The sequence below is a fragment of the Panthera pardus genome, unplaced genomic scaffold, assembly GCF_024362965.1.
Source record: "Panthera pardus isolate Hobbes unplaced genomic scaffold, ASM2436296v1 HiC_scaffold_2, whole genome shotgun sequence".
In the NCBI taxonomy this organism is placed as follows: Eukaryota; Metazoa; Chordata; class Mammalia; order Carnivora; family Felidae; genus Panthera; species Panthera pardus.
The window spans coordinates 43,421,584-43,436,970 of record NW_026526765.1 but is presented as its reverse complement, the minus strand read 5'-3'; the positions used below and the strand labels follow the sequence as shown (position 1 = coordinate 43,436,970).

General features: G+C 51.7%; 1 protein-coding gene and 1 long non-coding RNA gene across 3 annotated transcripts in view; both read left to right on the top strand.

Moving 5' to 3' along the window:
* Window positions 1-1,108, top strand: LOC128778252 (uncharacterized). Its single transcript, XR_008423715.1, has 2 exons — window positions 1-549; window positions 819-1,108. It is a non-coding gene; the product is annotated as an uncharacterized LOC128778252 (long non-coding RNA).
* ANXA6 (annexin A6) overlaps window positions 1-15,387 on the top strand; it is a 49,235-nt gene that overhangs the window by 19,331 nt on the left and 14,517 nt on the right. For both annotated transcript variants that reach the window (XM_019464461.2, XM_019464459.2), the window contains exons 8-18: window positions 2,345-2,401; window positions 3,089-3,182; window positions 3,613-3,708; window positions 4,842-4,900; window positions 5,981-6,103; window positions 7,184-7,242; window positions 8,584-8,662; window positions 10,279-10,360; window positions 11,848-11,942; window positions 12,573-12,686; window positions 14,840-14,930. In XM_019464461.2, coding sequence (XP_019320006.1) covers window positions 2,345-2,401; window positions 3,089-3,182; window positions 3,613-3,708; window positions 4,842-4,900; window positions 5,981-6,103; window positions 7,184-7,242; window positions 8,584-8,662; window positions 10,279-10,360; window positions 11,848-11,942; window positions 12,573-12,686; window positions 14,840-14,930 — 949 coding nt within the window. The remainder of the gene's footprint in view (window positions 1-2,344; window positions 2,402-3,088; window positions 3,183-3,612; window positions 3,709-4,841; window positions 4,901-5,980; window positions 6,104-7,183; window positions 7,243-8,583; window positions 8,663-10,278; window positions 10,361-11,847; window positions 11,943-12,572; window positions 12,687-14,839; window positions 14,931-15,387) is intronic.

Here is a 15,387-nt window from a genome sequence, read left to right as displayed (position 1 = left end):
CGTTGGGGCCCTCCCTGGAGCTCTCTACCAGAGTGCGGGCAGAGGGCTGTGGGCACCTTCTGCCTGTTGCCCCAGACAGGGTGGTCTGTGAGGGGCTCCTCGGTGGCTCCTCAGGTATAAAGTCCTCGTAAGCTGTGGCCGCTCCCTCCCCCAGCTTCCCTTTTATCCTCAAATTTGAGATGGGTTCTCTCTGGCTCATGTGGGTATAGAATCTGAGCATCCAGGGGACTGCTCTGTTGTCCTCGGTTTGTAGAAGCGAGAAGACGACCCGCATTTCTCTGTCTCACATCCCTTCTCTTTTGTGCCCAGGAATATTCTCTCCTATGGCCTTCCTCTCCCCACCCTCTCTCTCGCCCCTCCCACTCCCCTCCAGGCCTCTCTCCTGCCATTGTTTTCCCAGCCGTGTTTGACACGGCTGGCACGTCCCTGTGTCGCCAGCAGAGATGTGGCATTTCTGGGGCTGCCTGCATTGCATCTCCCACAGCCAACCCCCGCCACCCCTGCCTCCCACCCACGAGTACTTAAAAAGGGACCATGAGGGGCGCCTGGGTGGCGCAGTCGGTTAAGCGTCCGACTTCAGCCAGGTCACGATCTCGTGGTCCATGAGTTCGAGCCCCGCGTCAGGCTCTGGGCTGATGGCTTGGAGCCTGGAGCCTGTTTCCGATTCTGTGTCTCCTTCTCTCTCTGCCCCTCCCCCGTTCATGCTCTGTCTCTCTCTGTCCCAAAAATAAATAAAAAATGTTGAAAAAAAAATTTAAAAAAAAAAAAAAAAAAAAAAAAAAAAAAAAAAAAAAAAAGGGACCATGAAGAGGCTGCAGACGGTGTCCACTGCCCACTTCAATCTGCCAAGTTTTTTTTTTTCTGTTGGTTTTCCCATACAATGTGTTTAAAAAAATTTTTTTAAATGTTTATTCATTTTGAGAGAGAGAGAGTGGGGAGGGGCAGAGAGAGAGGGAGACACAGAATCCAAAGCAGGTTGCAGGCTCTCAGCTGTCAGCACAGAGCCCGATGCGGGGCTCAAACTCACGGACCGCGAGATTGTGACCTGAGCTGAAGTCGGACACTCAACCGACTGGGCCACCCAGGCGCCCCCACAATGTGTTGTTTTTTTTTTAAATGCTTTGAGTTAGTTGCTAACATTTAAAAATAGGGAGCTTTTGCTCAAAAGCCAGATTTCTACATTCTTTTGAATAACTGAAAGTTGTGGCAACAGCAGGCTTGTGTTCTCTGTGACGGCAGGGGGCTAGAAAACATGTCCCGCTCCACTGCCCCACCTTCACCTGCCCGGCTGCCCGGAAGTCTCTGTGACCACAGGCTCTGTGGGGACAGATATTGAGAAGTTTGAAGCCCAGCTCCAAGGACCAAACTTTTAGGAAGTTTTATATAGAAATTCAGCCACTTCTTTGTTTCTTTCACCTCGTCCCTTCCCGTAACACATTCTACCACGGCTGCCACCAGGCTTTTTCTCCGTTGCCATAGCAATCCGTATCCCGTATGAAGCAGCTGGGGAACGGTCAGGAACCTCAGGAGTAGGAAAGTGTGACCTTTCCCCCATGTTCAAAGCCACTTGTTCTGGAGAGGAGAGCTCCAACTCCTCCCCAGCATCTAACAGCCGGTGGGCAGTGTCGCGTCATGGATTGTAAATGTGGGTGCTCTGTCTTCTTAAGCTCAGTCCCCAAGAGAAGCAAGGGCTTTGGGATCCTGAGATGCACAATCCAGGGGGGAAGAGGAGTTAAGCAGTAGGTCTGACCTGTGCCCACGTAACTAAGATGTCCAGTAAGGCTGGGCCCTGTCCCCTGGGAGTATTGTCCTTTTTCGGATGGGACACAGAGCGTGGGCAGAGCAGCAGAAGCACCAGTAGGATTTGGTGCCTTCACTGCTTGTGAGCTCGGATCTCAGGGTCCAAATCTCAGATCCTCACTGGTGAGTTCTTTGGGTTAAGTTATGGGAGCCCTCAGTAGAATGCAGACGTGCAGACTCTTTACCCCTGCAGTATCATTGTTGGAGGGCATCGTGAGCCATACCGGGACTTGTGTGGGGTCCTGTTCTCAGTACAGGCCCTTGCTTGCTCTGGGATGGGACACCTGGAGGGACCTTGGTCATTGCCCAGACTCTCCTCTTCCATCCCAGCTCTGAGGATAAAGGGAAAAGCCAGTGGGCGGGACCCTACGATTCCCTTTCACCGAGTAGGTGCTTTGGCTTTGATGTAGTGGCAGCTGTAAGTTACTGCTCCAGGACACTTCTGGGCCACCACCCTCCCTGTTTCCACCCCTGGCATCCAGGCCCCCTCCCCGCCGCCCCTGGCTCTGGTATTTGAACCTCATGTCCTCGTGTCTCTGCCCAGGGAACCAGGGAGGCGGATGATGTGGTGAGCGAGGATTTGGTGCAACAGGATGTCCAGGTAAACCAGCACCAAGGGAGGCACAGCAAGGGAGCTCCAAGAGAGGGGAGGTTGGGGATCCGGGGAAGGATCCCAGGTGAAGCAATGTGCATGAAACACCAGAAATAACCAGTTCATGGCCAGCATTTTTACAGCACGCTGTTGAAGAAAGGATTTATTATCTTTCAAAGGCACACAATGTATACAAAATTGGTGAGATATATTTTGGAGCTTTTGTCATTCATTCATTCATTTGTTCAGTTAATTAATATTTATTGAACACCTACTATGTGTCAGACACTCGGCCAAGCACTGGGGAATCACTAGTGAACAAAATCAGATAGTGTTGGGAGAGACAGGCATACACCTTCTCTATGGATATATCATTACATATATATCATTATAATAGACAGTGGAGCAAAGCTATAGAGAAGCAGAAAACTGTAGGAGCCTAGAAGTGGGAAGGAAGGCAGGAAAGAGAACTCTGCTTTGGGGACATCAGGAAGTACTTTGAGAACAAATGGGACATTTACTCTGGGCCTTGAAGGTTGAGTAGGAGTTTCCCCAGAAAGAGAAGAAGGTATACAGGTGTATGCAAAGGTCCTGAGGCTACCAATTACTGGTATGATCAGGGATCCAGCAGCAGTTGATTGGCTTGGCCAGGGAGTTCTCTCCTCTTTCAATGAAGTCCTTCCTCTTTCCTTTCAGGACCTGTACGAGGCAGGGGAACTGAAATGGGGAACAGATGAAGCCCAGTTCATTTATATTTTGGGAAATCGCAGCAAGCAGCATCTTCGTTTGGGTAAGTTCCAGAGAAGAAAGACCTACAGCTGGTCCCTTAGGGTTGTGCCTGGAATTCCATTCTTTTTTCCTTTTCTCCTAATAGAGCACAATAGCTACTTCATCTACAACTCAAGTACTAGTCCCAGTTTTATTAGATGGTGGTCTGTATAGTCCCTCAGCAAAGTCCTTAACAGGACGCTCAACCTTTCCTTCTGAGTACCAATCCTGTCCTCATGCTGGAGTGAAGTATATGTAGTCTCACCTCATACACAGCATGAGTGCACAGTGGCTGGTGGTGTGCCAGGCCTCCTGCCAGCTAGCTCCTCAAATACCAGCCCTACCTTCATGTTGGGCACTCTAGTCCTGGCCACAGCGCCCTCCCCTCCTGAGGTCTTGGGTTCTTCTCAGTGTTATGGGAAACTCTCAACATCCTTGTCTCTCTGACTCAGTGTTTGATGAGTATCTAAAGACCACGGGGAAGCCGATTGAAGCCAGCATCCGAGGGGAGCTGTCCGGGGACTTTGAGAAGCTGATGCTGGCTGTGGGTACGTCCTCACCTTGCATTCCTAGGGGCTTTGCTGGATTCTGGGATTCTGGCCCAGGAACAGGGTGCCAAGAGTGAAAAAGGGGGGTTATGCGGTATGGAGGCAGGAAGGAGAAAGTCGGATGGGCGATGGATTCTGAAGGCTGGCCAGAGCACATGGAGGCAGGGAGGGGAGCCTCAGGCCCAGACTTCCTGCCACTCCGTCCCCCGGTGTGTGTGGTAGGGCGAGAGAGAGCGCTGAGCCTGGGGAAATAACCAGCGGGAGAGCGGACTTGCGTAGAACATATACGGTGTGCTGGGCGCTGCACTGAGTGTTTAATCTTGAAGAAAGACCCAGGAGTGGGCATTATCTCCATTTCACAAATGAGGAAACCACATCTCACGGAGGCTGTGTCACTTGCCAGAGAGTGGTTTTGTAATGACTTGGGGGGTACTCTGAGCATGGGGCGTGCCAGGAGCTGACTAGCTGGTGGTGGAGTCAGGGTTCAAACCCAGGGGCTTCTCCCAAATCTGCCGTTGACTTGGAGCAAGTCACTGTCCTCTCTGGGTGTCAGTGTCCTCATCTGATAAATGGGGGCAGGGAGGATGGACTGCCTGACCCAGAGGCCCTTAGAAGCTGGACATTGCAGGAGTCGCTATGCCTGCACCTAGGGTAGGTAGTATGTGCGTTTTGGGTGGGGAGAGCTGTATCCCCAGGCTATCCTCTTGCACAGAGCTGCCCCTACCAAGTCTGTTTCAGGCAGTCAGCCTCTAGCCTGCCCTGTCAGCAAGATCCAAAGTGATGTAGCTGCCAGTACCTCTCTGCAGCGGAGGCTAAAGAAACATCTTTCCCAGTTCCACCCCAAATGCTACCCCCTGCCCCCACCTGGCCCAGTTTGCCTGCAAAACCCGAGAGGACTAGAAAGATGAAGTGGGTTTTTGAGATGCACATCCCACGTTTCAACAGCCCCTGTTTCTTGATTTTGTTATGCTCTGGGTTTGCGTTAAAAGTGGGTGCGGCCTCAGGTTATCAGGAGCCTGGTTCTTCCTGGGTTTGCACTTGGGAGTCCCCAGGGAGTAAAAACAAAGAGGGGGTCAGGCCACCCCGACCCAGAGACCGCCAGAATAACTCTGCCTCTTCCTCCCTCTTCTCAGTGAAGTGTATCCGGAGCACCCCAGAGTATTTTGCTGAAAGGCTATTCAAGGCCATGAAGGTGTGTGGTGGGGTTGGTGGGAACCAGCTGGGGTGGGGGTGGGGGGGGTCTATACCCATCCCCATGGGACCATAGAGATTCTTTGACAAGTCTTTGGGGCCCACTGGCCAAGGAGCCCTCAGGGGATTGGCCACAGGAGAGAGTGATGGGCACTCTTCCCAGGTGAGCTCCCGAACCTGGGATGCTGTCCGGCCATGCACCTTCCCACCCAAATACCTACTCTAACTTCCTGATTGATCACAGGGTGTCATGACAGCCTGCACATGATCCGTCAGCCAGATGGGCTGGAAACCCACACTCTGAAAAAATCTTAATTAACCAGAATGACTAATTAACCAGTGTACGTAGGCTAGACCACTTTGGAAGATACTTGTTCTTGTCTGCTAAGGCTCGTGATGTTTATCCCAGTGACCCAGCAATTCTACTCTGGCTGTGTACCTGAGAACAGTGATTCCCACTAGTTTGTGCAGAGGACACACAGCAACTGATGACAATTCCATAGCACAGCAGGGTACATGAATGTAGTCATTTGTGGCCAGATGCCACAGACCCAAGGCCCCGGGAACTCAGGCCTTCCCGGCCCTGTGTGTCCAGCCCACAAGGGCAAGTGAACTGTAGCCCATTCACTGTCTTTCATTGTGCCAGAGTAAAGCCTGGCAGCTCAGCCGGGGAGAGATGGCTCCTGTGTGCATACATTCATGAGACTGTTCGTGGCAGTACTGGCCATATTAGGAAAGAATGAGAAACAACCCAGTGTCCGTCAGGAGTACCAGGAGAAATGAATGGACAGTGGTGTATTTACATAGTTCCGAGATGTACAGACCTAAACAGTATATGCTTAGAGTTGCAAAGTTATGGTGAAATGATAAGGAAAACCAAGAATGGGGCTGATGTTTGAATGGGGAGGGAACATCGAAGCAGGAGGGACACGTGGGGAGCTTCAGGGAGAGTGGCAATATTTTGCTTCTTTTGTTCTTCCTTTTGTCTCATCATGACAATGGTATTTTCACCTAAGCTGGGGGCTGTTTGCACTTGAGCCTCCACTCACATCCCTGTCCCCCAAACCCATTTGTTTTCCAGGGCCTGGGGACTCGGGACAACACCCTGATCCGCATCATGGTCTCCCGTAGCGAGCTGGACATGCTGGACATTCGGGAGATATTCCGGACCAAGTACGAAAAGTCCCTGTATAGCATGATCAAGGTGAGCAGAGCTAACGGGGGTACGGAGAGGAGCAGAGGGCTCAAGAGCCACTCCCAGGAGAAAAGAGCCGTCCCAGAGAGCTAGGAGTCTCTTGGGGATTCCAGGAGCCCCTGCCTCGTGGCGCATTCAGGGAATGGAAAGCAATTCGATAGAGAAGCAAGCGTCTGGTGGTACTTGAGTCCCAAAGCTCCAGAGGAAGGTGGGACTGGGTCAGGAAGGGCATGCAGGCTGAATTAAGGGTGAGGACTCTATCCCAAAGGCAGGGAGAGGTCAGGCTCCAAGGGGGAGAACGCTTGGCCCCAGGCCAGGTGATTTGTAATGACGGGGGGGGGGGCGGTCTAGCCCATGAGACTTGGCCAAGAGACAGAGAAAGAGAGAGCTGGGTTGTTTTCTTTTTGTGGGTGAGTGAGATCAAGCTTTTATGAGGTCCAGCTACGTTCCCCAAAGTATATTTCCAAAGAGGAGTTTTATAGGTATTACGTGCAAAAATGTGCCATGAGAAATGTTTGGAAAAAACTAGTTTAAAGATAAGCACGTTGGTTTATTTCAGAACTTCTCACGGCCTTTACCATGTCAAGTCCATTATGAAGCTCTGGGAGGGATATAAAATAGGCTGCATCTATTTGTTCGGTTTTGGCATTTCCCGGTGTTTTTGCTCATAGAGCCCTATTTTCTTGGAGTATTTCAGTTGGAAGGGCTGGGCTGGGGATTATCTGGGGATAGTGGGGCTCTGGGGCCGGCTTTCACCGGCTTGGGAGAGCAGCAAGCATCTTCACGTTCAGTGAAATCTGCTGATGGCTCGAAAGCATCCCTTGTTGGAAGTATTTACACCACAGAAATTGGCAGTTGTTACAAAGCGGGGCTTTTTTGCTTTCGTTCCCAGAGACTAGGTTGTTAAATACGTGCCAGCATTACCACTGTTTGGTGGTCTTAGCCACCACCCCCGGACAGGGGGAGAGTCGGGGCTGCTATGAATAAATGTTCAGCCTTCCCCTATCCGGGCCTGTGTAGAACCTTCCCTCCTAGTCCGAGGGGAGCCCAGGAGTGAGTGAGAGGTAACTTTTGTCTCTTTCTCCCCAGAACGATACCTCTGGCGAGTACAAGAGGGCTCTGCTGAAGCTATGTGGGGGTGACGATGAGTAAGTGTCTCCTTGGCCCCAGGCTGGAGGGAGTGGCCTCGGGGGGTGGCAGGCCTGGACTCCCCAGCCCTCATCCTGATGGATGGATGGATTGGATGAGCTTGGGGCTTCCTCGGTGCCGGGAACAGCGCACAGGTGAAAGTCTGTGTGTGTGTGTGAACGTGAATGTACTCTCCCAGACGTGGAGATGTCTGCTTTTGTGACCTTGGAAAGTCAGTCTGGGGGTGTGGACTGGAAGCCAGAATGTGAGGGTCCAGGCCCTGCTACTTCATAGCTGCCTTTCTGTTTCATCAGCTGTTAAATGGAAAACATACAGGTGCCTGCTCTGCGTACTCACTTGTTCATCGTACTTGTGACAAGTACCCTCTGTGAGCAGGCATTGCGGGGAAGGACCGGTGAGGCCCACAGCCCAGCGACATACATAGACCAGTGCAGGGTGGTCTCGGGATGGGGAAAGTATACCTGTCTATGAATGCACAGATCAGGGCACTAGCCCATCCTGGGGGAGGCTCCTGGAGGTAATGAGGCAGAGAGGCCCAAGGAGGAAGGTGAGGAAGAGGAGGAGGTGAAGACAGGGTCTGAAGGAGAGTGGGTGGAGGAAAGGCCTAGTGATGTGCAGGGGTAGCCTGGTTCATTTCTGTAACCGAGGCCACACTTTTGCAGAGTGCCAGGGAAGAGAAGAGGCTGAGAGGTGGGCGGGACCTGCGGGCCTCCTCCTGGCATAGGAACCTCTCCCCGGGGTGGTGGGAGCCATTGAAGAGATTAAGTTGGGCTTGACTTGACCAGATTTGTGTGCTAGGAAGGGAGCTGTAGGTACTCTGATTTTCCCTCCCAGGGCTGATAAGGATCCGGTTAAGTAAGGAATAGGAGAACCTCCTGTTAACCTCTGACAAGTGCCTTAGGGGTTGATTTCAGTTCAACAGACATTTACTGAGCCCTTGATATACCCAGGTGCTTTATAGGAGGCAATAAAGAGGTGACACGGCCATAAGCTGGTCATGGACTTGTTTGAAAGGGGAGACTTGGACAGAAATCACTCAAGTTATAAGGAAGAAAGGGGAGGTCAGAGGATTCGAGAAATCCCATCCCGCTGGGAACTTGGGGCCAGGAAGGCTGCTGGGCAGAACCAGCATTGCAGGGGGTCTCAAGAGAGGGTAGAAGGTTTTCAGAAATGGGGGAGAGGACTCTGAATGGATGAGGCTAGAGAGAAGGTGGAGCCAAACAGATTTACTTAAAGCCTGTGTCGGCGTATGTGTGTGTACATGGCTGTGTGTTGTGTGTGTGGAGCCTTGCCCACGATGATGTTCCCTCCTGTCCTCTCCCCAACCCCCTCCATTCCAGTGCTGCTGGCCAGTTCTTCCCGGAGGCAGCGCAGGTGGCCTATCAGATGTGGGAGCTTAGTGCAGTGGCCCGAGTAGAGGTCAGACCCTCCCCACCTCCTGCTTGACCTCTTGACCACAAGCTTGGACTCTTCTGCTCGCACCTTCCTGCTGCTCTGTTTGGCACCCAGCCGCCCCCTGGTGGCCAACCTGAGACATTGGTTTCCCACATCTGAAGCTTCCTTGTCTTCTAGGAGTGATGAGTTTCTGGTGTGGGCATCTGATTCCTGCATTAACTTCTAACACACTGGGAAGCGTTGTGGCCCACTAACTACTAACAGGGCTTGCTGAATGGAGACATGTCTGGTTGTGTGGAGAGGCCTGCTCATCCTGGGGCAGACAGTTGGCCTTTGGAGGCATGAAAACAGAGCAGAGGGGCACCCGGAGGGGCACAGGACGATTCGAGGTTGTTCTGACCACCCGGAGACCCAAGGTCCACAGAAGTACTTGGGGCAAACCGTTCCAGGCCCTGGTACACTTGGTCCACGTGAAAACGTTTGGAACCTTGCAATCTGTTACTCACTTACCAAGCCCCCTCTTTCTGGGCCTCTGTCTCCATGTTTAGAATGAGGTGTTAGACACAGCAAGCTCAGTGCCTTCCCAGGGCTCTTGAGCTCTGATGCTCTAGAACAGCATTTCCCAAATTACAAGGCAAGAGCTGTCATTGCAGATGACCTTAAATTATATAAGAAATCAATTAGTGTGGAGGTGGGGAGCCTCCGCGGCATTAAATAAGACTGAACCTCACGGAGTGAGAGCATTACTCCTTTTCGATTTCATCAACGCAACTCATTTTGTCAGAGAGGCCCCATTGGGTGCCACACTCCCCAGCTTTCCTTTTTCACAAACAGCTGAGAGAGCCGGCTTCAAGTTCAGAGCTTTTGGCGAGCAACGGCGTCTCGTTAAATTTGGTGATGTTTGACAACGTCGTGGTTTTCTCTTTCTTACATTTGTTTTCATGGCTTATCATCTGTTTATGGCACATCATACCAATTTCCTCTTCATGAGAGCGGTGTAAAGTTATTTTCATTCATTCAGCAAATATTTTTTGAGTGCTTACTTCTGTTGTGGATACTTCGGATATCTCCAAGAACAAAATGAACAAAACTCCTTGCCCTTTAGGAGTATTTCAATGTACTTAAAAATGAATGCATTTAAGTAAAACAGAAAAGTTGAATTACATAAAAATATGAAGAAATAACAGGATGTATGCAAATATGACATCAGGAATCTCACTTAGGAGTGACTGAAATTTGGGAGATTCTGTTCTGGTATTTCAGGATATTTTGGTTACCTTTTCACAGGGAGGAACTCTTTAAGAGGCAGGAGGGCCTTGGGGACAGGGCACAGTTCTAAGGGACTGGGGAGGCCCCAGTGGAGCTAGGACAGAGCTGACTTCCTGGGGCAGGAAGCTGGCTACTTTTCCCTTGACCAGCACTTGCCCTGCTCCCAGGCCTGGGTCTGTCTCTCCTCCTCTCTCTTTCTCAGCTGTAGGGCAGGGGCCTGTCTGCTGTGCCTTCACCCCTGCCTCTCTCCCCCCAAGCTGCTTGGTTTGGGGCTTGTGGGGAAAGCCTCCCTTCCCTTGCATGCTCCTCTAGTGGCTTGGCCCCCAGGGGGGCCTGCAGGCACCTGCTGAGTCTCTTTCTGCTTCTTGCAGCTGAAGGGAACTGTGCGTCCAGCCGATAACTTCAACCCTGATGCAGATGCCAAAGCGCTGCGGAAGGCCATGAAGGGACTTGGTAAGGGGACACGAAGGGGGCAGGCTGGCCTCTGGGGCAGCGGGCATGGCATGTTTGGCAGCGGGCCAGGCAGGAGTAAGAGCTCAGGCCTCAAAGGAGGGTCCATAGAATGAGGCAAATTTTACATAAGTCTCTAACCTCCAGAGGAGACTCCTGGCTCCCTGAGCGTAGGGAGCTGGGGAGTGAGGAGGTTTGTAAGGAATTTGGCACAAGCCCTTTCTAGTGCAGAAGAAAGTACTAGGTTATAAAGCCTGGGTTCTCCCACTGGCTTTGCCTTAGACTCACTGTGTAACTTTAGGCAAGTCCTTCAATCCCTCCAAGTGTCCACCCCCTCCCCGCCATGTGTAAAAGAAGAGATGTGGACCCATTGATCCAAGAGTCCCAGTTCTGGGATGAGAGCGCCCCCTGCTGGTTATCACATCGCATTCTCCATTTGGAATGCGTGGGAAGAACCACTCTGGACAGATGCCCTGTTCTCAGAAAGGCCAGCAGGCACAGAACATCCAGAATCTGGCTACTGTCGTCCTTTCTCCCCCCAGTCCGTCTAACGGCATCTCCCAGGGGCCTTGGCTTAAGTTCTCTCCTTTCTGGGCCTCATCTTCATTTGTTTCCTGGGAATGATAATATCTAAATGATAATATCGGGGCACCTGGGTGGCTCAGTCGGTTGGGCGGCCGACTTCGGCTCAGGTCATGATCTCACAGTCCGTGAGTTCGAGCCCCGCATCAGGCTCTGTGCTGATAGCTCAGAGCCTGGAGCCTGTTTCAGATTCTGTCTCTCTCTCTCTCTCTCTCTCTCTCTCTCTGACCCTCCCCCGTTCATGTTCTGTCTCTCTCTGTCTCAAAAATAAATAAACGTTAAAAAAAATAAAATTAAAAAAAAAAATGATAATATCTACCGAGCACAGCTAGGACTGTAAGATGACAGATATAAAAGCACTTGTGAAAGGTACAGTCCTGTGCCAGGTCTGAGGTCCAAGGCATTAATCTGAGAGGCTGGAGGTGGTATCCTGATGTCTCCCAGAGTCAACTTGCTGTGGTTAGAAGGACTTGGGCTCCAGTTTCCAGGGAGTTGAAGAGGAGGGACATGGGGTCCCCATGGGATTTAGATTGCCAGGCTAGAAGGATCCCCTAGTAACTACTCCGGGCTCTTCAGGGGATAGGTGTGGAAATTGAGCCTCAGAAAGGGGCCAGGACCTGCTCAGCCATTGCCAGAACCAGGGCTGGAACTTGGAGGCCCTGACTCTCAACCCAGGGCTCCCCGCTCCTCTGGGGGTCTTTTTCTCAGCCAGTGAGCAGACAGATGGAAATGCCAGGAGGAACCTTGGGGCAGTCAGTGGCTTGGGCCAGAGTCAGGCTTCCTGCAGGTGCTCAGGGGCCCTAGCCAGGCTTCTACCCTGACTAAGATTGGGACAGCCCATCCGTGGGGGGACGTGGGGAAGCTGGGCCACGGGCCTCCCTCTGAGCCGTGTGGCTTTGGTGATTCAGGAACTGATGAGGACACCATCATCGACATCATCACGCACCGCAGCAACGCCCAGCGGCAGCAGATCCGCCAGACCTTCAAGTCACACTTTGGCCGGGTGAGGCTTCAGCCGGGGACCCGGGGCCCGCACCCTCCCTCCTCCCAGGGGCGTGGCCTGTCACTGCCAGCTCTGCACAGTTGGGCACCTGGGTCTTCATGGCACCGGGGCTCCTGTGGCTCCCTGTGGCTCCCGTGTTCTTGGAGTATCTCCCACGTCGGTTTCGGGCTGCCTACAACACGTTCTCTCCATCCCCCGCTTCCTTGTGATCAGTACCTGGGGGCAGAGATGAAGGACATGAGTTGTTTTCACGTAGCATTTTCTGGATCTCAGAGCTCCAGAGGCTTCAAGGCCCCAAGGCTGAGCGTCAGTGATTATTGTGCCTTGGTGTCATGCTGGCGACTTTCCCCCGGGATGGAAACAATGTCCTTTGGCATGTCCCTTTCCTTGCCCGCCTCCTTGCCTCCAAGGAGAGTGGGTCTTCCTGCTGGTTTTTTTTTTTTTTTTTTATCCCGCCCTCTTTAGCGTCCTCTAAATAGTAAACAAAGACAAACAGCAGCAAAGACAGTCTCCCTCTATCCCCTGCATTCACATGGAGCCCCTATTTCTTCATTCCATATCTCCTCCCTATCCTGGGTCACATGTGAGCAAGTGCTGATGTTGGCGTGACCTCAGCCCTGCCTTTTGTAGGACTTGATGGCTGACCTGAAGTCGGAGATCTCTGGAGACCTGGCGAGGCTGATTCTGGGGCTCATGATGCCACCGGCCCATTACGATGCCAAGCAGTTGAAGAAGGCCATGGAGGTATGGTGTGGGCACCGACGGGATGGGGTCTAGTCTGCAGGTGGTGGGGGGACACAGGTGCTCCTCACAAGCCCAAATGGCTGGGCTGTAGCTCCTTGGCCGAGCCCTTCCCACGCCCGGTTCAAACTAGCATGAACACCAAAGGGGGTGTTGGCTCCTATAACTGAAAGGTAGAGGACTCCCATCTGGTTTTAGACATGGCTGAGTCCAGGGACTCAAATAATGGTATGTGGCCTCTTATCTCTGCCCCACCTTGGTTGTCTACCCTCTGTGGTAGCTTCACTCTCAGAAACCGTTTCTCCTCGTGATAGACAGTAGGACAGCTGGTGTCTGTCCTACCAGCTAGCACCTCTGTTCCTTCTTCCTCGGCGTTCCGCCAAAATCTTGGCTTCTACTCTGGTTGATGCAAGTGAGGTCACATGCCCAGTGATGGGTGGTGTCACTGGGATCTCAGGGAGCAGTAGAGGAAGCAGAATGGATCTGGAAGGAAAACGACAGCAGTTGGATTCTGTATTCTAGTCCGGCCTCACCACTAACTTACTGTGTGATGTTGGGCCACTTGCACTAAGTTTCCATGCCTTCTGCTGTGAAATGGGAGCAGTCATCCCTGCCCTTCAGACATTAGAGTGGGTCAAGCAAGGTCATGGGCATGGAGGGCACTATTAACTCTGAAGACCTGCCCTTGTGATTGGTTAGCAAGAAAGGGCGTTATGTCCTGGTGCAGCTGTTTTCTGGAGCTGCTTTTCTTCCCGAGGCAGCAGCTGTACCCGGGACTGGTCTCCTTTCTAGGAGCATCCAGTAACCTGTCCCTGGCTCCATATACTAGCTCAGCTGCTTGTCTCAACCCACAAGGCAAGGCTTTTACTTTGTCCCCGTTTTACAAGTGAGGAAACTCATGTTCAGAGGCCAAATTACTTGATCAAAGTCACAGCATTATGAAATCACAGGGCGGGGATTCAGAACAACTCTGTCTGACTCTAGAGCCTGACCCGACAACCACATGAAACCACTAGGGCTTTTGGCCCATTGAGGATTAAGAGAAGAAAACAGACATTCCCTGGGCAAAGCAAATCGAGATTATTGTCCATTTAAAATGCGCCGACAAAAAAGCAAATGATTTGAGAACACGGAGTTTAGAAGTTGAAGGGACCAGTGAGCTAACCTGACCTAACGCTTTCCATTCCCACAGTTTACAAGTGGGAAACTGAGGGAGGCCCAGCACATCTGTGAGCTCGGGGAAGGGAAGGGTGGGGCTAGACCCTGGGTCTTAGGATGCTCTGAGGATCAGGCTGTCTTCCCCACGTGCTTGCTTTTAATAAAGAGCCTGTTAAGATCTCAGTGAGCCTCAGTCTGCTTGAGGTCAGAGAACCCACGGACTGGCCGCCCAGCAGGCAGTAACCTCCAAGGGCAGTGAACGCGCCTTACTTTTTTTTTTTTTTTTTTATAGTTGTGGCCGCAGCAGCTTGTTCAGTGACTGGCACATTGCAGGTGTTTAACAGATATTTGAATCTATCGATTGATCTGTCTTGTTCACCTCCCTCCCTTCCCCCAAAGTGGGGACCTTTGAGTAGCACATCCCCCCAAGCTATCTTCATCCAGAGGGCCTAATGTATCTGTCCATAGATCACTCATCAAATCCAAATATAAACAAATACGGCATGTTTTTTTCCTTAAAGCACAAAACTTTCTTCTTCTGGCAAAATAATATGTGAGAAAATACAGAGCAAAAAAAGAAGAAACTAGAAATCACCTGTGAGCCTTCGCCCACCCAGAGACCATAATCACTATTATACTGTGATGCATTACTTCTAATTCTTTTTATACCCTTATGTATAAATATTTATATTCAGAGACATATGTGTATATGCCTTTTTATATGCACATACCCATATACCACATACTCTTTTCTTTTAAATTTTTGGCCCAAAGCACTTCTCATGGAAGGTTCTGGAAATCTTGACAAGCTGGCATGTTCCATTGTGATTGTGCTATCTCTGGTCTAGGGGTAAGGAGAAAGTCCAGGAAGGCTTGGTGGTCTGTGTGATTGCCTCCTGGGTGGTTTCTTGGACCAGGGACCTCCTTGGCCGGGGCCCCTCAGGCCTCTGATGGGGATCAGGGCTGTGGCTCAAGTGCTCTTTGTCTTCACATTCTAGGGAGCTGGCACAGATGAAAAGGCTCTCATCGAAATCCTCGCTACTCGGACCAATGCGGAAATCCGGGCCATCTGTGAGGCCTATAAGGAAGGTGAGTGTGGGAAGCCTTGGGCCCAGTGCCGCTGGGAGGTGGTGGGAGAAGAGTGACCTCTCCAGCTCTGACATCACCCCACTGCTCTGCCCCATCTCCCCTCGCTCAGGCACGAGGCTGTGATAAGCCCCTGGGTGTGCCCAGCTCTGTGTCTGAGGAAAGGGTGCCCCAGGCAGAGAGTCCCAGCTCCACGAAGGCCTGGAGGAAACAGAGGAGAGAATGTCCAGGCCTCTGGGGGACAGGAGGGCAGCATCCTGGGTGGGCGGCCTGTGCAGTCACTCTGAGCCCTCATTCAGAAGGCCTGTGCTTGGTCACAATATTATTTTAAAGAATCTTGAGTACCCATCAAAAACGTTTAAACTTTCCCCTTATAAGCGGCTTTAAAGCGGTAGACCTTTTGAGCAGGGTAGTGACACGGCCTGAGCCCTGCTCGTGGGTCTGACACCTGTCCTGCAGG